The sequence below is a fragment of the Ailuropoda melanoleuca genome, chromosome 6 (genome assembly GCF_002007445.2).
Source record: "Ailuropoda melanoleuca isolate Jingjing chromosome 6, ASM200744v2, whole genome shotgun sequence".
Taxonomy (NCBI): domain Eukaryota; kingdom Metazoa; phylum Chordata; class Mammalia; order Carnivora; family Ursidae; genus Ailuropoda; species Ailuropoda melanoleuca.
The window spans coordinates 95,083,353-95,108,221 of NC_048223.1; the positions used below are offsets into that span (position 1 = coordinate 95,083,353).

At 41.5% G+C, this 24,869-nt stretch overlaps 1 protein-coding gene across 1 annotated transcript in view; it reads right to left on the reverse strand.

Annotated features, from left to right (window-relative positions):
- Positions 1-339: 339 nt before the first annotated feature.
- The window catches only part of LOC117802719 (cytoplasmic polyadenylation element-binding protein 3), a 34,474-nt gene continuing 9,944 nt past the window's right edge, over positions 340-24,869 (reverse strand). Inside the window, exons 2-3 of the mRNA XM_034662954.1 lie at positions 21,333-21,514; positions 340-2,467 (exon numbers count right to left, since the gene is read on the reverse strand). Of these exons, the coding sequence (XP_034518845.1) occupies positions 2,240-2,467; positions 21,333-21,514 (410 nt within the window). The 3' untranslated portion in view covers positions 340-2,239. The remainder of the gene's footprint in view (positions 2,468-21,332; positions 21,515-24,869) is intronic.

Here is a 24,869-nt window from a genome sequence, read left to right on the forward strand (position 1 = left end):
TACTTAGAAAATATCATTTTCTTTCCTATATTTCAAAATTGAGGTATTGCAAAAGATCATGTCAGTCAGAAAGCATGCCTTTTTCCTTAAAAACAAACAAACAAAAAAATCTTCAGCCAACTTTTGAAAACTGTCTAGAATACAAAAAGTAGTAGTGCGTAACAAAATTTCTTGTACAGATGAAAAAAACCACAAACATAGAAAAAAAAAAAAAAACAAACAGAAAACCACAGCTGGGCCGGAAAAAAGCAATTATTACCAAAAAGCCCAGAGGCAACCTCAAAAGGGGAGAATTCTAATAAGCATTTTTAATCTAGTAAAAAACTATTTTGTTTTTTCCTTTTTGAAAACAAACTATAGTTTGAGAGCTGGTAATTGCAACTAAACACTGGAGAAACAAAACAAAACAAAAACAAGCAGTCTTAACTTAAGAGACAGGACAAGGACATCACAGCACATAAAACAGCGACTTAAATCTACTCTGCAGTGTCATATCCAGTCAGATTGTCCCCAGAATTCCAAAACATAGGAAGAAGATTAAAAAAAAAAAAGATTTACATAGTCTCACAATCACTGTGTGTGTCTATAGATTACTATCTGCAGCCCAGGAGTGAATGCTAAAAAAATGTCCACGGTGGTTCTAGCAGGTCTCAGTTCTATTCAAGCTTTACAGGATAAATCCAGGGAATTAAGTAGTTTAATTTCTCACTCAGACAACCAGCCCTGCCCAGGCCATCTTGTTTTGGACAGACATTTCTTTAGCATCACCGCCCCGCATCCTTCTTAAAATGTGCCTAGTTTGTCAATCTGACAACTTATCTCTATATACTGTATATATTCCTAGTGTTTGTAAGCTAAGATGAGCTCTTTGGTTTTCTGGACAAGGTCTGAAGCTATGTAAAATGGTGCAAGCACTAGGAGAGTGTAACTAAGAGCTCATGTGTTAGTTAATAATATACCAGTTATGAACTGTCAAGTTCGTTAATGTCTGACACAGAGGCTTTAAACAGTTAAGTTTGATCACAGTTAGACATAATCACTTTACTATATAAAATAAATTGCACAATATATAACAGAGCACCGCAAAGTACTTCATCTACCATCCACAAATTTGCTTTAAGAATATCCTACACCTAGGTTTTATATTGGTTGTAATATAGGTCATTCTGTTATGGGCTCTTCCTAATTTCAGAAGCATTCCATTTATTGAGGCATGCCTTCCTCCAGTCAATTACCAATTCTTTGAGTGAAAAAAACTCTTTTAAAAAAATCAGTATTTTATAGCTTATATAGATTCTTAATTTGTGCATTGTGGGAAGGTTTTATACTAGACATTGGATATAAAATTTATTGCATGCAGCAACCTGATTAAGTAAACATGCAGTCAGAAATAGTGACCTTCCGTTGAAGCTTTCTGTAGTCTATTCTGATCTCCTTTCGGCAGCTGATTCTATCCCTAAATCACAAACGTGTGTTGTTGGGTTTCTTTAAATTGATACCTTAGCCTGAAGAGAGTATTATGGTATTAATAATACCATCTTAATAGCAGCAAAAGCTATTGCAGCATAAATTTACATAACACTAAAAGATCTAACCAAAATCCTCAGCAAAACAAAAATCAAACATGAAGGAAAAATAAAGATTCAGCTTATGAGGTATCCTTACATGTCAAATAGAAAACTAAAGGCCTATTTTCATTAAGGGTTACCCTTATTCTAAATGACCCCAACTAATGATTGCTGAACTGTTGTGAAGTTTTTGCTACATCTGCCACCTACTCACGAGTATTACCTTTGGTAAGTCTTCTCCTAGGGGCAACTCTCTAAGTTTCTGAAAATAAGTGCATGCTCCAGTTCAAAAACAATCGGAACAACAACAACAACAACAACACAACAACAAACAACAAACAAAATCACAGACATCAACCTGATGGCCGCTGATGAGAATGGCAGTCTACGAGTGACAAATCAGGTGTAAGAAATTAAGGTACCAAGCAGACAAAGGTGTGACTCAAAGTGCAAATCAGTACCGTTATACACTCTGCAATTTTGCATTATACTGGACACTGAGTTCAGTAATATGACTGTAAATAATAGTAATAATAAAAAGACCCATTTCTTCTTTAAAAATCGAGAACGAATGCACAGATTTCCAGAACACTGTAAGCCCTGAGGCAGTGCCCTCTCTTTTTCCCTCCTCGTTATCTACTCCAGTACTTGTGGCTGGGTCTGCCCTGGGCTCAGCTCCAGCGGAACGGGACGTGCCGAGGGCGGTCGCCTCCCTCCTTCACCAGCGGTTTGTGGAACTCCCGCCCGGCGCGGGAATGTATGCTCGCCCAGCAGTATTCGCAGTAATACTGCAGACAGGTGACGTTGGCACAGAAGAACGGGGCAAACTTCCCACCACAGCGCGTGCCCTGGCACTCATCACACATCTGATCATCCAGCACATATGGCTTCACTTCCACCTGGACCCAAAGAGGAAAGACAGGAAAACATGTTTAGCAAAGCTCCGTCCCACTTCTTCCTGTGAGGGTTTACAGTACGGCTTAATGATGGGCGTCGGGCAGAGAGAGGTGTGAGTCAAAGTGCAAACCAAGGCTTTGGAATTGCTCCGTTCACAGGTGTATGATCACAGGCAAATTCTTAACCCTCACTCGTGTGTCTGTGAAGTGTGTATAATTTATACACAGATGTGCACACATATCTGCATATCTGTAAAATGGGTACAACAATGTCCACCTCCAAGGGTGCTGGTGAGGATTAAGAGAGGCAGTGTGTGTGAACGCCCCTGAGCGGAATCCTGAAGGCGGCAGCACCTGGCCATGTGGGGAGAGAGAGTGCGGGGCAGGGAGAGGAACCAGCTGGGACAAAGGCCACAAGCAGGCAAAGGCAGGGCATGTAGTTGGGGAACAGTGTGGTGTGAGCCAGGCAGAAGGGGAAGAGCCACGCTGGCTGGCCAGACGGGCTGAGATGGGATACCACAGTGAGGCTCTGGGCCTCTGTGTTTCAGTGACAAAGCTTCCAAAAGTCTATCAACTAAGTGCCGTGTCCAGAGGACTAAAGGGGAAAGCCGAGGAGACTAGTGAAATGCTAAGCTACTATAATCATTGAGACTTTCTTATTTTTTGGACTTTATTGCCTTAATCTCCCCCCATAACTGGAAGCTTCACTAGAGGAGAGCTTTTCTTCACAGCCCTTCAGGGGGCATTTCATAACTGAAATGAAGCAATGCTGTGTATGTGGAAACCAAAAGCAAGGAAGAACAGAGTTACCAGAGTTTTCCCCATGTCCCCTTCCTAGAACCTCAGAAAAGGGACATCGTTCATATTTTCATCTCGAAAGTTAGAAATTAGCAAGAAGGTGGCAAGTCCGTGATAGGGTCCTTTCCCACGCAGCCCTCCAGAGCCATTCTGGGGGAAAGTGACCACTGTGGCTATAGAGATGAGGACCCAGGGCTTTCTGACAGGGGCTAACTGCCTAGCCATTCAAGCTGCCTCTGGGTGCAGCCGGGAGGGTCTAGCAGAGCATGAGGCAAGGTACAGGAGAGGGGCAGCAGGGCGGACAGCAGGCAAGGTGGCCTACCTAGGATCAGACACTCTACTTTCCTGGTGCCCCTCCCCTTCGGAAGGCCCCTCTGCTGGCCTCCTCCGAGTTCTGTCTCTAGCCACGACTCCAGTCCACAGGACTGTCAGCCAGCCAGATACTCTGGCTTGGAAGACCCGGCCGAGAAGACCTGTATCAGTTCTTTACCCAGGGGAAAAGGGCTCTGGTTCCCTTCCCCCAATTTCCCCCTCCTCAACCTGACAAGTTAGTAAATGGGCTTCAAAAAAGTCTCAACTCACACTCTACCTGGCCCCCACCTTTACTTACACTTTCTTCTCACCTTCAATGCTCAGCCCACTCAATTTTATGCACCCAATGAGGCCAGGTCTTTCTTTTCTTTTCAACATAAAATTAACAATTTTAAAGTGACCACTCAGTGCCATTTAATACATTCACAGCGCTCAACAACCACCACCTCTATCTGGTCCCCAAACAGTTTCATCCCCCCAAGAAGACCTGGTACCTACAGCAGTTATCCCCTCCCCAACCCTGTCAACGGCCAGCCCACCTTCTGTCCCTAGGGATTTAGCTATTCTTAGGAATGGCATCACATAGTATGTGACCTTCTGTGTCTGATTTCTTTCACTTCTTGTCATCATACGGTGTTCAATCCGTGCTGTATCTTGCAGCAGGATTTCATTCCTTTTTATGACTGAACACTATTCCATTATGTGTGTGTGTGTGAGAGAGAGAGACAGACACACACACACACACACACATACACACACACACACATTCTGTCTATCCATTTGCTCATTGAGGGACACTGGGTGGTTTCCACCTTTTGGCTATTGTGAATGGTGCTTCTATGAACATGTATATACATATATTTGCTTAAAAACCAGTTTTCAATTCTTTTGAGGATATACCTAGAAGAAGAACTGCTGGGTATATGGCAATTCTGTGTTTAACTCTTTGAGGAACTGCCAAATCATTTTCCATAGAGGCTGTACCATTTTACACTCCCACCAGCAAAGTCACAGGGTTCCAGTTTCTCTACTCATTAACACTTGTTTTCCATTCTGTGACTCACCATCCTAGTAGGTGTGAAGAGGTATTTCACTGTGGCTTGATTTTCATTTCTCTACTGACAAATGACATTGAGCATTTTTCATGTGCTTGCTGGTGTAGATCTCTGGAAAAAGGTCTATTTAATATGAATGTATTAAGTGGTCTGGATTGTTCACTTTAAAATGGTTAATTTTTTATGACTTTAACCTCAATTAAAAAAATTAATTTAAACTCTTAAAAATACTAGAGGGGGAAAAACCCCCTATATTCTATTATCATTTTTATCCCTAAACACAAGTAACCTTTAAAAAAATTACCAAAACGTCTCTCTGTGCTACACTTGAATCTCCTTCATTGCTCTTATCTGTATTATAAATGGCCATTACCATTCTTGAAGTGAACAATCCCCTGCCCATTTTTAAATTGTATTGTCTTTGTTGTTGAGTTGTGAGAGTTCTTTACATATGTTAGATAGTAGACTTTCATCAGACATATGATTTGCAAATATTTTCTAAACTGTTTTACTTTGTTGACAAGGTCCTTTGATGCACAAAAGTTTAATTTTGATTAAGTCCAATTTATCTACTTTTTCTTTTGTTGCTTCTCCTTTTGGTGTCATGTCTGAGAATCCACTGCCAAATCCAAGGTCATAAAGATTTACCTGTTTTCTTCTAAGAGTTTCATGGTTTTAGCTCCTGTATTTAGGTTGATTATTAATTAATGTTGTATATAGTGTGAGGCAGGGGTCCAACTTCATTCATTCATTAGTTTGCATGTGGAGGATATCCAGTTACCCTAGCACCATTTGTTGAAGAGAACTGCTCTTTACCCATTGAATGGCAACCTCGTCAAATATGAACGACAGGCCTAGCCTTCCTTAACTATTTCAGTCCCCAAGGGGTCTATTCCTTCCTCCTTTGAGCTTAATACTCCATATTGCTCCTCTGGCATTTCCTGTCTATAGTAGTTCCTTGGTCAGCATCTCTCCTGAGTTTCAAACAACTTGATGACAAAGTCCTGGAGCAAGACAGGACAGCGGGTGGTCCAGAGGTGGTCTTCAGAGACTGTGGGCTCCTGGGGGAATGGAGCTATTGGCTTATGAGAGTGTATCAACTTGGCCTGATCTCCTTGCATCTGAAAGCCAAGAAGGAGTCCAAATGGTGGAATGAACCCCCTCTGCCCTGAAGCTAGAGGACTACTGGTAGACGCAGGACATTCAGGGAACTGCTTTTCCACCTCCAGTCCATGAGCTGAAGACCGCTTTGCTTCTACCACCACGCAGATCCCTATACTCAGGGTGCTCCAGAAACCAGATCTGAGCCTCAATAAGCCTAGATCAGAGTCTGAACAAACAGAATTCCCATTCAGCAAAAGAAAACCGCTGGAGGAGAAAGACAATAGCCATTTATAATACATACAAATATAAAAAGAGCACGTAAGGAGATTCAAGTCTAGCACAAAGGAGACAGTCTGGTAATATATATTTTAAAAAGGTTACTTTTGTTCAGGTATAAACAAGGTATTGTGGTTATATGGATTTTTCTTTCCTCTGTTTCTTTTAAGAGCTTCAAATTATTTTTTTTAAAGATTTTATTTATTTATTTGAGAGAGAGAGTGAAGGAGAAGGGGGAAGGGGAGGGACAGAGGGAGAAGAAGACTTCCAGCTGAACAGACAGCCTGACACAGGGCTCAATCCCTGGAATCATGACCTGAGCTGAAGGCAGACACTCAACTGACTGAGCCACCCAGGCGCCCCTGAAATCAATTTTTCTTAATTGAGGTTAAAGTCATAAAAAAATTGACCATTTTATTTTATTAACTTTTTTTAAAGATTTGAGAGAGAGAGACAGAGAGAGAGGGGAGGGACAGAGGGAGAGGAAGAGAAATCTTCAAGCAGACTCCCTGCCAAGCACAGAGCCAGCCGTGAGGCTCGATCATGACCTGGGCCAAAATCAAGAGTCAGACGTCTAGGGGTGCCTGAGTGGCTCGGTTGTTAAGCATCTGCCTTCAGCTCAGGGCGTGATCCCAGGGTCCTGGGATCAAGCCCCACATTGGGCTCCCTCCTCTGCTGGGAGCCTGTTTCTTCCTCTCCATTCCCCCTGCTTGTGTACCCTCTCTCGCTGTCTGTCAAGTAAATAAATAAATTCTTTAAAAAAAAAGAGTCAGACGTCTAACCATCGGAGCCACCCAGGCTCCTGTGAGGGTTTATTAAAGGCACTCCCAAACCATTTGTAATTTTTGCTGTACCTTAATGCTATCTACTATTATGTGATGTTTTACTTGACTATCCAGATTCTGTTTTTCCCAATACACAGACATGTAGCTATTAAAATAAAAATGAGGGTTTCTCTGTTATCAATAAACTGTAACACATGGAGACACCAACCCATTGGGATCATATTACTGATCTACACTTCCATTATTTTTTTTTTAAAGATTTTATTTATTTATTTGACAGAGATAGAGACAGCCAGAGAGAGAGGGACCACAAGCAGGGGGAGTAGGAGAGGAAGAAGCAGGCTCCCAGCAGAGGAGCCTGATGCGGGGCTCGATCCCATAACACCGGGATCACGCCCTGAGCCGAAGGCAGACGCTTAAGGACTGAGCCACCCAGGCGCCCCTACACTTCCATTATTAAAGTCCAAATATTACAATGCTATGCAAAGCCAGTTGTATCATGAAATAGACCTTCTGCTTTAAAGGGATCTGCAGGTACAGGAGATGAAAACTTCCTACAGAGGGACAGTGGAGTCACACAACACACCTAAAGGAGATGACCACGCCCAAAGATGCTGACAAATACGTGGCACTTCTTGATGAACGATGATAACCATTAAGGATAAGAAGGGCTGAATGAGGATAAGCAGCTGTAAGCTGGATAAAGGGAATAATATATTTAGAATGATATAAACACAGAGGAAGACATACCTGAACAAACTGTTTTCAATGCTGACACGGTTTTGTATCTAATAAGCTAGAGAAAGTATTTCTTTCTGCAGTTTTTTTGATATCGGTCAACAAAATGACCTCCCAATATAAATAAAGCAATGGCCAAACAGCTCTTGGGGGCAGCAGGGAGAATATAAACTATTCACAGATCCAGAATTCCCTCTCCTTGGGCCTGAAAGGTTGTAGAAAAGAGAAGAGGGGCATTAGTCAAGGTTAAAGCTCAGTTTGAGTGATGTTCTAAATGTCCTATTAAGGACAACTAAAGAATGGTCCCTGCTGTAGTCTGCCCCATGGTGACAGGAACCAATAAATTAAGTCTGCCAGATACCCAGCCACCCCAAGGCAGGTAAGGCACGTTCACAGGGGGCTGGAAGTTGAGTAGAAGCAAAGATTTTAGATAATGGGGTCAGAGTGGACAAATTGGAGAAAGAGGCCAAGAGGTATAATTTAATAGGGATAGATGAAGAGGCTTGCTCAGAAGTCAGGTATGCCATTTCTTATCATCGGGAATAACATACTCCCTGGAAAAACCATTTTATTTGGTGTACTAAAGCTTTTAAACATGATGTGCTCCTAATCTCCCTGGCATGTGTCACAGAGTACATCTACCCATGCCTAAAAATCACAGTAACCTCATTAACATTCCCACCGAACATGGTGTCTTTACAGTTGCTAATGCAGGTCCTCTACCAGAAGGCAATACAAAGATTGTATTGACATAAATTTTTAGTTTTTCAACGGACCATGAGCTGGAATCCTGCTGTTTAGAAAACAGATGACAGATGCCTAGGAAATTAAAGCAGCGACGTGAAAATGGCTTTTCCTTAGCAACAAAGTTATCCACAACCTTCCAGATATAGCAAATTCACAGTTATTAATTTTAGAAGCAATCTGGGGTAGATTTAAAAAAAATAAATGGTTTGAATTTTATTTTACCTTTCAAAGGATGGGACTTACTATTTTTCATATTCTCAAGTGTGAGGGGAAGAAAGGTTTTAAAATCGTCCTTGTGCCTTTCCCACAATTCCGAGTGTGCTTATGAGTGCTTACGTTGACACCTTTGCCATATGTTTCTAGAGTGCGGAGCGATCTGTGAGTGCTCTGTTTCATGAAATAAAGAAGGGCCAGCTGACAGTATCCTGTGCAATCCATAGATTCACCCCCTAGTCTCGTCTTCTTCAGCGCTGCTTGGGAATGGGTCTGGGGGTGAGGACATGTTCTAGCAGCAGAAGAGTGTATCACGTGGAGAACATAGGGTAAGAAAATTCATTAAAAATCTGTGAAATGCATAACTGCCAAGGCATCACCACCCTCCCAGAACGCAGAAGTGCAGAGCGCCCTGGCTCTATCCATTCATTGGCTATGTCATGGTCTTCCAGGCCTCAGTTTCTCCTACCCCATGAGAGCTGTGCACCAGCTCTTCCAAGTGAGAACCAGCACTCACCAACAAACTGCTAATTGACTAACACTATCAGACTTCTGGGGTTAAAGAACTTGAATGTCCTACTGAGATAACTACTTAGAAAAATGGGGGTGATACTTTCCCCATTAGTATTCTCACAAACTGCCTCATTGCTCAAATATAAGCAGGAAAGAACATTTACTCATTCTAAAGAGTCTTCAAATTAAAAATTATCCCAATTCCAAAACAGAAGACATAAAAAGAGATAACAGGACAGGAGCGATCAAGGGTCAAGACTAGGAAGGAGAGACAAGACAAAAAGGTTCCATGCTCTTTGGAGAAGAGGGACAGCTTTCTTTAGATGACCCAAACTCCATTTAAAAACTATTTCTAGTCAAAGGCTCTGAGATACCCAGAGCTTCAAAATAAGCCCAGGAAGGATTAGTTCAGATGATATATGAACTCACTTCTGGGTGCTGCTTCCTCTCAAAGGGTCAAATCAAACATAGCTCTAGCTACAGCTGGGAAGTTTTCAAGCCAGATCCGGCAGGGGCCAAAGGCAGTGGCAGAATAAAGGCTGGGCTGTCGGAGCCCCAGGCTAAGGCTGAGGCAGAACTAGTCTGAGAACGAGCCATCAGAACCTGCCCATCTTTTGCTATTGAGTCATTGTATATATTCCAGCTGTGGCTGAGGACAACGTGTAGTATCATCAGCATTTCTGTTCGTATGGTTACTGGGTTGTATTAATCTTCACGCAGGCTAAAAATATAAAGCCTTTGATAGTCTGTAGCTAAAATTCAGGCCCCACATGTTTCCAGGGAAGAGAGAAAAAAAGATTAAATATGTGAAGTACTTGAAGTGCTTGCAAAGAAAGGTGCAATGGATAACATCTCATTAAGTCAAAAATGGGTTATTTTAAAGTACGCTATTCAAAGCAAATATTATATGCTATGGCTTCACTATCACAATGTTCCTTAAATAAAAGTATCAGAAAGCCCCAAATTAGCTAACCGAAAGGCAGTCTCTCTGGTCCTCTACGTTCAGCTAAAACAAAATAGTCAAGGGAACGTTATTTGTCAAAGGCATATTGATTTCAAAACCATTGATTTCCCTTCTAATACAGATAGAGACTGTTATGTCAGAGAGAGACATTAGATAATCTCAAGTAATCAAAAGACAAAGGACTATAAATACTACAGGGAATTATCAAACACAGCTTCAGCGTCCCACCACCAACAATGGCCAAGCAGTAGTTCTTCCCCTGACTCACCCCAAATCTCTGTAGACAGAAAATATATGCCCTGCAACCCCATTTCTGGCTATTTAGTCAAAAGAATTGAAATCAGACCCACGTTCCCTGCAGCATTATTCACAATAGCCAAGATGTGGAAGCAACCTAAGTGTCCACAGATCAATTAATGGATAAAGAAAATGTGTTATATCAACATACAATGTTTATAGCAGCACCATCAACAATAGCCAGACTATGGAAAGAGCCCAAATGTCCGACCACTGATGAATGGATAAAGAAGATATGGCAGATATACACAATGGAACATTATTCAGCCGTGAAAAAGAATGAAATCTTGGGGTGCCTGGGTGGCTCAGCCATTAAGCGTCTGCCTTCAGCTCAGGTCATGATCCCAGGGTCCTGGGATCGAGGTCCACATTGGGCTCCCTGCTTAGCAGGAAGCCTGCTTCTCCCTCTCACACTCCCCTTGCTTGTGTTCCCTCTCTCGCTGTCTCTCTCTGTCAAATAAATAAAATCTTAAAAAAAAAAAGAATGAAATCTTGCCATTTGTAGTGACGTGGATGGAACTAGAGGGTATTACACAAAGTGAAATAAGTCAGTCAGAGAAAGACAAATACCATATGACTTGACTCAAATGCGAAATTTAAGAAACAAAACAGAGGAACATATGGGAAGGGGGCAAAGAAAAAAAGGAGGGAGGCAAACAAGCTGTAAGAGACTCTAAACAATAGGGAACAAACCGAGGGTGCTGGAAGGGAGGAGGAAGGGGCTTAATTGGTGATGGGGATTAAGGAGGGCACTTGTGATGAGCAATGGGTGTTGTATGTAAGTGATGAATCATTAAATTCTACTCCTGAAACCAATATTACACTACATGTTAACTAGAATTTAAATAAAAATTTGAAACAACAACAAAACTCCAAACTACCACTACATACATATTAAACTTCAGAATTTGAGCATGAAGAAGAAGCTGAAAACATAGTATTTTCTCAACTGGCTTTCCTAGAACATTATTTCCAAGAGATGATAAACTTCAGAAGAGTTCCGTGATCAAAAAATTTGTGAAAAACTGCATATTGTTTCCTTCTTGGGTCTTCACAATGAAGACTGGTATATAAAAGATTCTAAGAAGTCTTAGAATAAACCTATTTAACTTTCTTCAAGAAAGCATTTCCAAACTCATCTGACTCAGAAAAAGACTTAAAAAAATAAAATAGATATTAAAATCAAAAGGGACTCATGTGTTACAGAAAACAATTTAGGAAATGATGGTTTAGAGGAACTAATTTTAGGGACAGATTGCAAGGCAGGCTGGACCTGCCTACTGAGAGCTCCTTCTCCTGTTTCAAAAACTGAGATAACCAACCAACGTACCCCTGTCCTGCCTGACATATTTAACCCCTTTTATCTTGTGAAATTCTAATTAGATTGTCTAATGAGTATCTAACACAAGAGTTCAAATATTAGTCATGGTTTCATGTAAATCAATGTATTCTCAGTACCCCTGTATACTGACAGAGTGCTTCAAGTTTCTAAAATTGCTTTCATTAACACACACACACACACACACACACACACACACACACACACCCCTATGTATTCTTCCTTCAAGTTTATACAGTAACTGGTTTAGTGAGGAACAAACTCCAGATTGGCTGATTACAGCCTATTATCCTTTCTAGTAGTAAAGTAAGGTCTCTGTCGGCGGAGTTGGCAGACTTTAACCAATGTCTGCTGCATGATGCATTTCAAGTTATAAACATCTAACTTACAAATTTCTAGGAAGGGGCACCTGGGTGGCTCAGCCGGTTAAGTGGCTGACTCTTGATTTCAGCTCAGGTCATGATCTCAGGGTCATGGGATTGAGCCTCCCCATTGGGCTCCACGCTCAGCTTGGAGTTTGCTTGAGAGTCTCTCTCTCTCCTTCTGCCCCTCTCCCATGCTCTCTCTCCAAAATAAATTAAAAAAACTTTTAAAAAATTGCTAGGAGACAATATGACCAAGTTGTGGTAAACAATAGCTGTGTGTGGGGGGAACCCCTCAGATTTTTATAAAGAAATTGTTCATATCAATCAAATATGCTTTTGTTAGACTAAAGGAGATTTAACTGATTCAATCTTTATGAATTTTCTTAGGACCACACAGAGTAGACAAAAGGGTAGAAAACGGCCATGTAAAAAGATTACCTTTTTTCTAATGATCTCATTTTTCAAACTACAAAAATCTTTCATACGTGAGTGACCTAGCCTTGAGTTATAAAGAAAACTGAATTTAGCAGGGCTTTCACATCCTAAGTGTTCATTTGGCATCACTTCTAAAAATACCATTAAAACAGACAGAATGAGTACAGGTGCCCTCTTTTGCCCTTAGTGTACTTAAATACTTTAAACTGTTCCAGTTTTTCACAGAAACACTATTCACGGATTATAAGCAAAATTTAATCCTAACCTTCTATTCAACTTCAGGTTCAAAATCTTTTCATCATCAGAGAAAAGATACTGGTAAAAATACTTCTTTCTGGACAGGACTTCTTTCTTTCTTCAGACCTTTACATGGAAAATGCATTTAGGTGTTTACATCTATAAAAGGGACTTAGGAGTCTCTGTGTGTGTCTTGACTAACATCCAACCCGCGTGTTGGCAGATTAGCAGCTCTGTTAATTGTGTGTGTGTGTGTGTGTGTGTGTGTGTGTGAACTTCGACTATTTCATTCTCTATATTAAAGATCCTTAGCAGAACTAAGTAGGTGCTTTAAAAGGAAAAAAAAAAAAGAGAGAGTCAACAAATTGGCCTTGGATGCATGATTAGGCAACTGCCCAATTTAAATACCGAGCTCAGCAATAATACAAATCAGTGTCTGCACAGCCAAATAACTTTCCAAAGCACTCCTTCATCTGTCATCGTTTATCAGCACCACAAACTGTAAGACAGACTGGGCTTCTTACGACTACTGGAAAATCAAATCAATAACATCAATAAAATCAAGCCTCTAAAAGGTGGTAAATTGTCCAAGGTCACACTCCTGGGGGAAGAGCTAGGAGTGTTGACTCAGATCTCACAATTCCCAAGCCAGAACAGAACACTTTTTCGCTATCGCCATAGCTCTCTGTGTAGCCAGGACACAGGTGGGCATGGGGTGTACCCCCTCTAAGATACTGATGGCCATACCCCAGAAATGCCACACCCTATTAGTGTTCTAGGGAACCTGTTACCCAGGAGAACATATCACATGTCTCCTGCATGCCAAGGCAGAAGATAAATGAGGCAACTCACTCATTTATTCATCTAAACACAAATAATTAATGTGTGTCCACTACGTGTCAAGAATTAAGTATACAGTAGCTTACATGAAAGACACCAAGAAGTGCTGTGCTGGGCATCACACAACCTTAATATTGTCAACACAGGGACAAATTACCAATTGGCTGATAACTGCTGAATATTAGCCATTAACATATGCCTAATGTAACCTTTAAAGTATTTATTTCAAGATGCTAATAATGTCTCCTTGGAAGTAAAAACAAGCATAAATTGTAGGTATCATTTAAAACATTTTTTAATTTTTTTATTTTCCCCACTGCTTGTGTCATTTATAATAATTATGTTCCATAACAAGGGTCATTATAGCACTTAAAATCCCAAACATTTCAATCAAATGCTATAATCCAGTGGAGCTGCACTGGTTCACACTCACTTGTATAAGGTTTCACATGAAGACAACATAAAAGTGAAAATCAAAAGCAACGCAACTGCAAAAAGACACAGAAAATTTTCCAGCTCATTTGGCTAATGTTAAAAATGACCTACAGACATATTAGAAATGCTTGAAAACAAACCCCAGATGTGCTCTGCTCTCTGTAGAATATGTTCACCTGGGAAGTTATATGAACTACTGAAACATATATAAAACCCACAAAAGGACCTGTAATCTAACTCAGACATCCCAAATATAAGGTCTATGGAAAAAGGACTTCATGAAAGAAGTGGGTTGAAGAGACATTAGACCCTGGGTGAGCCCAAGGTTCTGGGAGGGAGTCCCATGAGCAAAGGCAGCTCTGCCCTTAATTGACAGGTTTCTTGACAGTCTCCAAACCTCTCCTAGAGTCTCACTTGTTGCAAAATAAAGGAGGTTGGACCACGTCACGTCTAAAGTTAGTAAGTCCAGCTTTATTTTTTTTTTATTTTTTTAAAAGATTTTTATTTATTTATTTGATAGAGATAGAGACAGCCAGCGAGAGAGGGAACACAAGCAGGGGGAGTGGGAGAGGAAGAAGCAGGCTCATAGCGGAGGAGCCTGATGTGGGGCTCGATCCTATAACGCCGGGATCACGCCCTGACACGAAGGCAGACGCTTAACCGCTATGCCACCCAGGCGCCCCTGTAAGTCCAGCTTTAATATCAAAGAACATTTTTTGACATTCTAAATTTCTTTATTACATAAGTGAGTGGTTGGTTTTTTTTTTAAAGATTTACTTATTTGAGAGCGAGCAAGAAAGAGCATGCATGTGTGCACAAGCGAGTGAGCAGGGGGAGGGGCAGAGGGAGATTATCTCAAGCAGACTCCCGCTGAGCATGGAACCCGATGTGGAGCTCCTTCCCATGACCCTGAGATCATGACCTGAGCCAAAATCAGGAGTCGGAAGCTTAACCGATTGAGCCACCCAGGTGCCCCACACAAGTGAGTGTTCTTTTTTTTTCTTTTTTTAGATTTTATCTATTTATTTGACAGAGAGAGGGACAGCACAAGCAGGGGAGCAGCAGGCAGAGGGAGAGGGAGAAGCAGGCCCCCCACGCTGAGCAGGGAGCCCCATGTAGGGCTCGAACCCAGGACCCTGGGATCATGACCCGAGCCAAAGGCAGACGCTTAACCGACTGAGCCACCCAGGCACGCCCACAAGTGAGTGTTCTTAATGAAGTAGAAAAGGAAAGCTGTGCAAAGTGCCCTTTGGTGGGCAGCTGGATATGCCAAAGGTTGCTATCTAAGGGCTTCCCATCTGAGCTACCTCTCAGTCGACACTCATTTATTCATCTAAAAACAAATAATTAATGTGTCAACTATGTGTCAAGTATTAAGTATACAGTAGCTAACATGAAAGACAGTCACTGCCCTCATGGATTGTATAGTCTAACAGAGTAGATGTACATTAAAGAAGCAATATTTCACTTTTTTTTTTTTTTAAGATTTTATTTGACAGAGACAGAGACAGCCAGCGAGAGAGGGAACACAAGCAGGGGGAGTGGGAGAGGAAGAAGCAGGCCCATACGGAGGAGCCTGATGTGGGGCTCGATCCCATAATGCCGGGATCACGCCCTGAGCTGAAGGCAAATGCTTAACCGCTGTGCCACCCAGGCGCCCCTAAATGAAGCAATATTTCATTACAGAGGTATTTAAGGCCACAAAGGAATGGTAGATGCTTTATGACAATGATCTATAGCAGATGTAAGCTCCACTGAAGAAAGGATTCCTAAATATATTATCATTACGCTGAGACCCAAAGGAAAAGTAGGTATTAGGCAGGCAGAAGAAACAGTATGTACAACGACCTTGAAAAAGAGAGGAAAAGGCCAGTTGTGACTGGCTCAAGATGAGGAAGAGAGAGCTCAGGCAAAAGAAGTGTGTAGTGCGTGAAGGGTCATGTAGGCAGTATTAATGAAGGATTCTTTATCCTAATGGCAGAACATAACCAAAAGGTTTAAAGGAAGACATTATGATTTTAAAAAGTCACTCTAGTTTTTATGTAAAGAATGTACTGGAATTGGCTAAGCTGAATTGGGGAGACCAGTGAGGAGCCCCCTCTAGATATCCAGGTGATAGATGAGAGGGACTCACTCCAGGATCCTTGAGAGCCTTCCATGCTCGCTTCTGGTCCTTGTTCTCCCACACATCAGCCTGATCTACTCTACACATTTATTGAGCACCACCCATGTGCCGAGCATTCCCCATTTAGACCTCTGGGCACATTGGCAGAGTCAAGGTCCTGGCAGCTCTGTCAGGAAGTACCATCAGAAGCCCCTTCCACCTCTGTGAGTCCTCCCACTGCTAGCCAGACCACCGCAAGAAGTCTGTGGTGTGGCTTTATCAGCCAACTCCGGCAACTCACATATTCTTGGGAGACTCTAATTACAGTTACAGCGTCAGAAGCTTGTCCCTGCAGCCTGGGCTACCTTGTTCCTGTGACTTCAAAGAGTACAGGTTAAGTAAGGAGGATCCCCTCCCTGTAATAACTAAGTAGGATAAATGCAGTGCCCCCACTCCGTCCCCCGCTGGGGGTTACTGTTCAGTTGGTCCTCCTACCGCAGGCTTGAAGGCCGTACATTACAATACTTCTTCCTATGTTCTAAATTTTACTGTGGTGATGGCTGCACAACTATGTAAATATGCTAAAAACTGTTGACCTGTACACTTAAATTGGTGATTTGTATGGTATGTGAATTATATCTAAATAATGCTGCTACCAAAACAAAAAATAAAAATGCCATCTCTTCCTTAAAGAAGATGGCAGTATGGATGAGTGAAAGGACAGCAGAGATATAAAAGTCCCAAAGCTATAGGACTGACACTTCCCACAGATGTTGCATATTGACATATTTTATTTTATATTCATAGGCAAACCAAAAAGTCTCTAAGTCTATGAGAAGAAATCAAATCTATAAAGGTTGTATTTTCTCTGTAGACCACTCTGCCGGGTGATGGATATTAAGGAGGGCACACGTGGTGATGAGCACTGGGTATTATTTGCAACTAATGAATTACTGAACACTACATCAAAAACTAATGATGTGTACTATACGGTGGCTAACTGAACCTGGACCACTCCATCTAAACACTCAGCCAAAGAGCAGCAATAACAACAACAATAAATACATAAACATTTAAATTCTCAAAAGAGATGTGTTTTTCGAGAAAAGCTGGTTCCACACAAAAGTGGTAAAAGAAATACACCAAATTCTTCTTCATGTACCTCCCACAGTTTACCTAGGAAAGGTGCAACCTGAGAGTACACACCTGTGAGAGTCCTAGAACTTTCATGGTTCCTGGCATTGCCGCTCTGCAGGTGGCCCTCTTCTACTCTCCATATGGGGCAAAAATGAAAGGGTTAGGGGGCTGCAAATAGCAAGGAAGTGCCCCATAAATTGCTATCTATAGGGTTTTTTTTTTTAGTTCACTGATTGCACTGTATCTGCGTTCATAATGATGCAGACAACAAAGGAAGTTCCTTTGACCAGAAGGGTAACAAAGGTTGATGCTATTTAAAACAGTCGAGGTCTTGGTTTAAAGGCAACTGTAGGCTAACAAAAGAAGGAAGGAGAATAGGACTGTAGCATCTTGGAATTTGCAATAGTAAGGGAAAGGGATTATGGGTACAGGAAGATATCTACTCCTGACTTTTAGGACAGGTTCCAAAACCTTAACTATGAGACTATTGCTAAAAACCTAGAGGGGTTATTCAGGAAAGAAGGTTGTGCCTAATGAGAAATTCTCTGCAGACAATCAAGAACAGAGTGCCCAAGAAATAGAGCATTACCTAAGGAAATACTGATGTGATTATATATAATGGGGGATCTCTGGAAAGCTCAAACTTAAGCTTTAGGAGAAAGATAAACAAAATTAAAACTAGGGATGAATTTTAAAAAGCATCTAAGAAGCGTGCAGTTAACAGAGGCTTAATATGCCAGAGTCAAAAAAAATAAGGTATTGCTGGCTATATTCAAATTAAGAAGAAAACAAGAGGACAGAATAACAATTTGGGGGAAGGGAATGTAATGTTCACAGAACAGTGAAAAAGGAACCTATTTCAGGATGGAAGCTGGCTTTTATCTCTCGTAATGAAGAAAGTGGCCTCCATATAAGGCAGGGAAAACAAAGGGCACGAAGATGGAGCTGGGAGGCAGAGGAGACGAGGGACTGTGCCACTTGTAGTGATTTCTAATTCTCTCCCTTAGACGATTCTCACCTCAGGGCATTGCAGAATGGACAGGTCCCTTCCAGACACCATGTGGATGGAGGTGGCGTTCTTGTGACCACGGCAACAGTCCCACTATACATATGTATAGTGTGTTTTGTTGTATATATTGCTTCCTCTTCCAGGTTTCCCACAGGGCTATTCCTCCTGCCTTCATTACACATGGAAGCTCAGCATGTAAGTGATCTACCCAAAGTCACAAAGCCCACAGGGAACAGGACCAGATGTAGACCAAGCCATGCGACCAGTGCTCTTTTCACTAACCATTTGTCTGTTCACTACATCTTCGGCGAACAACTGATAAAATTCAAGCTACATAATATTAACGACGTCAGTATTAAGTGCATTTGTAGCAAGACAAATACTGTGAACCATCAAGTGCTAGTTACTAAACATCTATCCAAAGGTCGTATAGCTCTGGCTGTTCAATCCTCAAATCACATTTACTCTTCAGACCATCCCCGGGAGGGAGTTACAGATGAGGACCCAAGGCTCCCAGCATTAATTAAGTGACTTGGGGTCACCGGGGACTCGCGCAGCAGAGATTTAAAAGCACTGAAATCTATTCCAGCTCTAAACTCCATATTCTTCCCACTGCACCTGGGGGCTACTCTACATGTATATCCAGGACCTCTCTACAAGGCGGAACGACAGTTAACCCAAATGCAGTAGGCAGAAGATAGTCAATGACTTTCTCGAGTCCTCAGAAGTTTGATGTTCCAAATACATTTTCATAAGCATGGCTATGATCATGCTCACAAAAGCAAAGCCACCTCTCTCTTTTTTACCTAGGTCTAACTCTTGTGGGAAGAAATACTGAGGACCTGACTAGTATAGCAGGGGAAGGCGTAGGGGTGGGCAACAAAACAAATAGCATCTGAATTTCCTGCGATTTTAAAAGGTGCTCAAAAATTGCCATATTCCCTGGGGCAAGTGTACTTCCCTCCATTAAGGAATAGGCCAGGAGGTTGTTAGCCTGGGGGCAAAGGGAAGACAGAAGCATGGGGACATGGAGCCTTCTCTATCTCCCTAGTACCACCTCCTGTCCAGTCACTAGTTCTGGCTTCAGAAAGCACAAAGATGAGAATCTAAGGCTCTTCAGGTTAGTTTATGACCTGGGATCACCAGTGGTGAGTGCCATCGCAGTTTAATGTTTGGTGTCTAAAAATCTGGTGTTTCAGACTCACAAAAGCACAGGGACAAGAAAGTCCACTGACACCAGCAGCAGTAAAGAAACTCCTCTAAGTATAACCATTTGTCAGTTCAACAAAGGTTTATCAAGCACCTTCTACGGTAGCTATACATCAAGCAATGGGTAAGCACTGGGAAGGAAGCAGAGAATGAGACAGACCCCGAGCCTATCTCTGTGGAGCTTACAGTCTGTAGGGGGATTACTGCTACAAAAGGGGAAGCTCGATGCTCTGGGTGCTTGAAAGCTAGGAATGGAGCTGAGTCTTTATCACACCTCTGAGTCTCCCCTAATTCAGAGAGTGTTTCAAAATTCTGAAAAAAGAATTATTTTGTTTATTTTAATTAAAAAACAAACAGGGGCGCCTGGGTGGCACAGCGGTTAAGCGTCTGCCTTTGGCTCAGGGCGTGATCCTGGCGTTGTGGGATCGAGCCCCACATCAGGCTCCTCTGCTATGAGCCTGCTTCTTCCTCTCCCACTCCCCCTGCTTGTGTTCCCTCTCTAGCTGGCTGTCTCTATCTCTGTCAAATAAATAAAATCTTTAAAAAAATAAAAAAAATAAAAATAAAAAAAAAACAAACAAACCACCACTACTTACTTATAAGGAGCCTGGTAATGTAGCAACTGTTTATTTTAGGCACTGGCTTTTGAAATTTGATCAGATATATGTCTTAATAAAAACATAACTTGCTGAATATTTAAGAATTCACCACCAACTGAAACTTTCACCTTCTAAGAAACTTAAGTCGCTACACAAAATTAGTCAAAGTCGACCACAGAGAGTACAGGTGAAACTTCAAAACAGAACATATTTGGGGTGCCTGGCCAGTAAGTGTCCAACTCTTGGTTTTGGCTCAGGTCGCAATCTCAGGGTCCTGAGACTGAGCCCTGTGTCAGGCTGTGCGCTCAGTGTGGAGTCTGCTTAAGACTCTCTCTCTCCCTCACTCTCTCTCAAATAACTAAATCTTAAAAAAAAAAAAAAAAAAAAAAAAAGAACATATTTCCTACTTTATTTATCCCTGTCCAATGTATGCCCCAAGAATATCCTTTGCTGGAAGTGTTAACAGCCACTGTACAATTGCAAAGGGAGGCAGGTGTTCAATACCTGATCTATTCTCCTACTTGCTCTATTAATCCACTGATATAGGTCTCAGATTATCTCCTCCTACCACCTTCTATTTCCCCAAACTTCCAAAGAGTGGCAGAGCTGGGATTTTAGGGATTTAGACCTATGCCTGTCCACAAAATCAACTGAGCGCACCAATTCCCTACAACTCTGTCATGTGTCCCCTCTTTAGATTAGAGGTAGCAAATCAGAATGCCTCTGGTGGCCAGGCAGGCAACACCATGGAGGAGAAGAGGGCAGGTAATGCATATGCGTGTGTGTGTGTGCGTGCACACGTGTGTTTGTGTGTGTGTGTGTGCGTGTTTTTAAAGAATGGGACGAAAGGGAACTGGAGGACTACAGGGAATTGGAGGGAACTGAAACAGACAGCAGTTATTTGGCTCCAATGATTGCAATCATGTGCGATCTTGCAATTTTAAGAGAAATCAGAAGTTCAAAATTTTATGTATACTCATGAACATTAACATTAAATGTGAGTCCAAACTTACTTGTTTTAAGAGCACCATATGGGTCAAACAGGTCACCAGCTTGCAACCTTTGTTAATGTGCTGTTGGCATCATCTTTTAAACAGCACCAGTCGGGTATGCTAAATTCTGCAGGGTTATTTCCATAAGTGTAATATCACCCTGGGGATGGGTGAGGCAGAAGGTTCATTAACGCCTGAAATACCGTGGGTACTCTTTTTTTCAGGCAGTCTAGAGGGACTCAGGGACTGATACCATGTAAGGTAGAGCTGCTCACTTATGATCATGAGGTGCTTTTCTCCCTGGGGGCCCAGAAAATAAACTTCATTTCTTTCCCATAGCAATCATACCCCGAGTGGTTGCTCACCCGTTTGTCAATGTCGTTGTGTTGGAGCTGCACAAAGCGAGCACTGATGGCTGCAATGTAACTCTGCTGATTGGAGAACGCCACACGGCCAGCACCTTTGGGGTACTTCAGCTCTGGGTCCGTATCGATGCCAGCATAGCAGACACCACCGTACAAACGGTCCATGATCATTGCCAATTCAACTGCAAGAAAATAAACACAATTCGGTATAAATGTTTAGAAGAAAATAAACACAATTCGGTATAAATGTTTCGGTATAAATGGGTACTTTTGCCCAGGAGAAGGAAGAACTATTTAAAGATCATGCAGTATAATTAAGAAAAGGAAAACCCATGTTAGGTATCATGAAGAGTGTCCACATCAGTCTTACAACTCAAGTAGGGGAGCTCCTCATATTTAAAAATTAAATGAAAAAAATTAGAATTTACACAGTACACACACAAACTTACATAATCGGAACTTTAGCAACAGTATAAAAGGATCTATCAGCAATCTTCCTTTTCTAATTTCTAACTGTTTAGTCCACTGGAGTGGGCTCTGAGGAGGCAAAGCATTTCAAACAATGCCCTAACAAGTTAATTATAAATAGCCCTATTTACTGACCTCTAAGACAAAAAGCAATTACTACAGTCACACTGCTATATTAAGATTAAGCTATAGAAAGAATTAACTGCTCATTTTAACTAGAGGCAATATATTTATAACCTTAAGATAAATCTCTACAATGAAAAATATGTATTTTTTTTAGTATATTCTATCCCAACTGAGAAATCTCCATACTAGCCTCTCACACTGAATTCTAAATAATAATACTAGTAATGATAATAACAGCAATGAACATTTATTGAGCACTTACAATGTACCAGGAAACACTAAGCTGCTATGAAGGCAGTAAAAACATATCCATCCTGTACTCTGCTATAAATCCAGAGGTCTGGTCTGCGCTCCTTGCCACATTTCTTCTACATAGACCTTTATATTGGTATATTTACAAAACACCTATACAGAAGGCATTTGGAAATTGGAACATTCCAAAGGTCTGATATCCTAGAATTATCCTCACCATAAAGGTGTCAAGGAGAGACATGGAGCAGTTACTTACCTGGATCCAAATTGCCTGAAGGTAATTGTTTACTCGATACTGGATGTCACTTCCTCCACGTATGACCATTTCTTTCAGGCTACTCATATGACTTAAGTCCAGAAGACTTAGCCCTACCCCTGGGGAATGACCCAAGAACCCATTTCCCTCAAACACTTACATATGGTATTTAGAAAGGAGAAGAGGGTAGGTGGAGGATGACCTGGGTCACAGCCAGTGTGCAAAGACCGTCACATCACACAACAGATCTCCGTGGGAATGAGTATTTGGGGAGAAGGAAAGCAGCACAAGCCAGTGGGGTAGAGGAGGAATTTTGTAGCAGATACAAGAGTTGAAGGGTTGAATGGTGTAGGAACCCCACCAGATTTCTACGAACAGAAGGAAAGCCAAATAGTACTGGTTTCTGCAGTAGGAAGCTGCGGAACCGGTAAGAAAAGCTGTGTTGCTATGACAGAAAGGAAGTCTTTCTACGTAACTTCTCCAAAATTTCTCTCCATACCAGACGGCCTAATATTGGTGGCTATTTTCTAAGTGCCTGTTTTTAAGAAGAAGAATGATCTGCAACCAACAGATTCTGGAATGTTCAGAAGGTAAGAAAATAAGCTGGCAATAACTGAGCCCTACAATAGGTACTACTGAAGACAGAACAGCAGAAAGCTATCCCAATTATCCCATTATGATCAGAATTTCTGAGTCATATCAACCAAAGAACATTGCTGATTACAGCCCAAGTGGACTCTGATTGCAGTCTTGGGGCAGGATCCAGGAATCACATTCATTCAAATTATGCAATAAGAGTCACGCACATACCCTGAATATCAGAGTTCAGTGAGTCCTCATACTTCAACCCAACAACTTCCGATGGCTTGAGGACTTCCTCCCATGACTAATAGTATTCCAGTAGCAGAGACCAACACATTGAAGGTAGAAATAATTAAATGTAGTCATTAATGAATTTCCCTTATTAGTCAATGGACTTACTAAAACAAGCAACCTCAGGAACTGGAAATTAAACACAAGTTTCCAAAGACCAAGGTTCTCATGGACTGGAATAAGACAGTAAACACTCCACCAGCCTGGTGAACAGCCAGGAGAAGAATGCTGGCAAGGAGCTGAATGGCACTTGTCTTCCACACCTAGAAAGGACTCAGGATTGCATCTGATTTAGAAAGAAGGTATATCACCTGCAAGCTTGAAGCTCCAGTTAAGGAGGAGAGTTAACCACAAAGTTACTCAAACCCCAGGTTCTTCTACAGCACAGTGGTCTCCAAAGGAATTTTAGGGATCCTTGGATGTCAGAGAAGGTGCCTTCCATAGCACAAACCCTCTATTACTTCGTGGATCTGGCTATTAGAAAATCATCTTCACATGCCAAAGATTAGGTCATGACTGATGTTGCTGGCAGTTAAGTACTTTTGATAGGAAGCAAACCCTCACTCATTTATGCTTTTATGAAAGCAAATTATAAATAAATCATTTCCACTTATAAGCTTATATACAATCATTTTCCTGGCCACCAAAAAGTCTGCAGACATTTAAGCTAATGAAATCTCACTCGTGTGAAGAGCAATTTGTTGAGAAGCTAGAGGAAACCAAGGTGGCTAAAGAGTTGTTTTGGGAAAGAGTATGAAGATTTCCCATCTCTCTTTCTACCCTAATCCACGTTTTAACTACAGAAGGTCTAATACTGTGATCACCCTTGAAGAAAAGTAAATAATAGTCAAACAACTGCTGTTTATATTTGGTCCTTTATTCAATCAGCAAATCTTCACTAAAAGCACACTTCCTGCAGGCTAGCCTCACGCTGAGCTCTAACACGAGAGTGGTGTTATTTAAGTACTAAACAGAGTTTCTAATTATTGAGAAAAGTAGCCATGCTTGGTAAAAACAGCATTAAAAAAAAAAGAGAAAGAGACTAATTTAATTCATCCACAACATAGATGAATAACAGAAACACAGAATAAGCCTTCCTTAAGTCCTAAAAATTTCTAATCTGAAACACTTTTGTATATAGAACATAAAACTTCACCTACAGATGTCAAAATGAACAACCAGTTTTAGAGACTAGGTTTTAAAGGATTCTTTAAAGTGAATATCACCAGTTAATACAGGAAAGTCCCATATAGATTCCCTTCCTCTGATGTGGGTGAAACTGAGCCATGAGGAGGGCTACCCACTTTGACTACTTGGGAGAAGGAGAGAAAAACAGAAGAAAGGCAGTAAGGATCTGGCAGAAGTAAACTAAAACCTTCATGGACTTATGTATATCTTGTGATCTCAACCCTCCTCATGAAATGTGAGCCTTTGATCAAGGATGTGTCTTATTCAGAAAACGTAGTCAAACTACCTTTACTAAGCCTCTGACAGTGAATCCTCATTCTAAACTATCCTCTGTAGAAGATGGGGACAGTGCAGCTCCCAGGAGCAGGGCATGC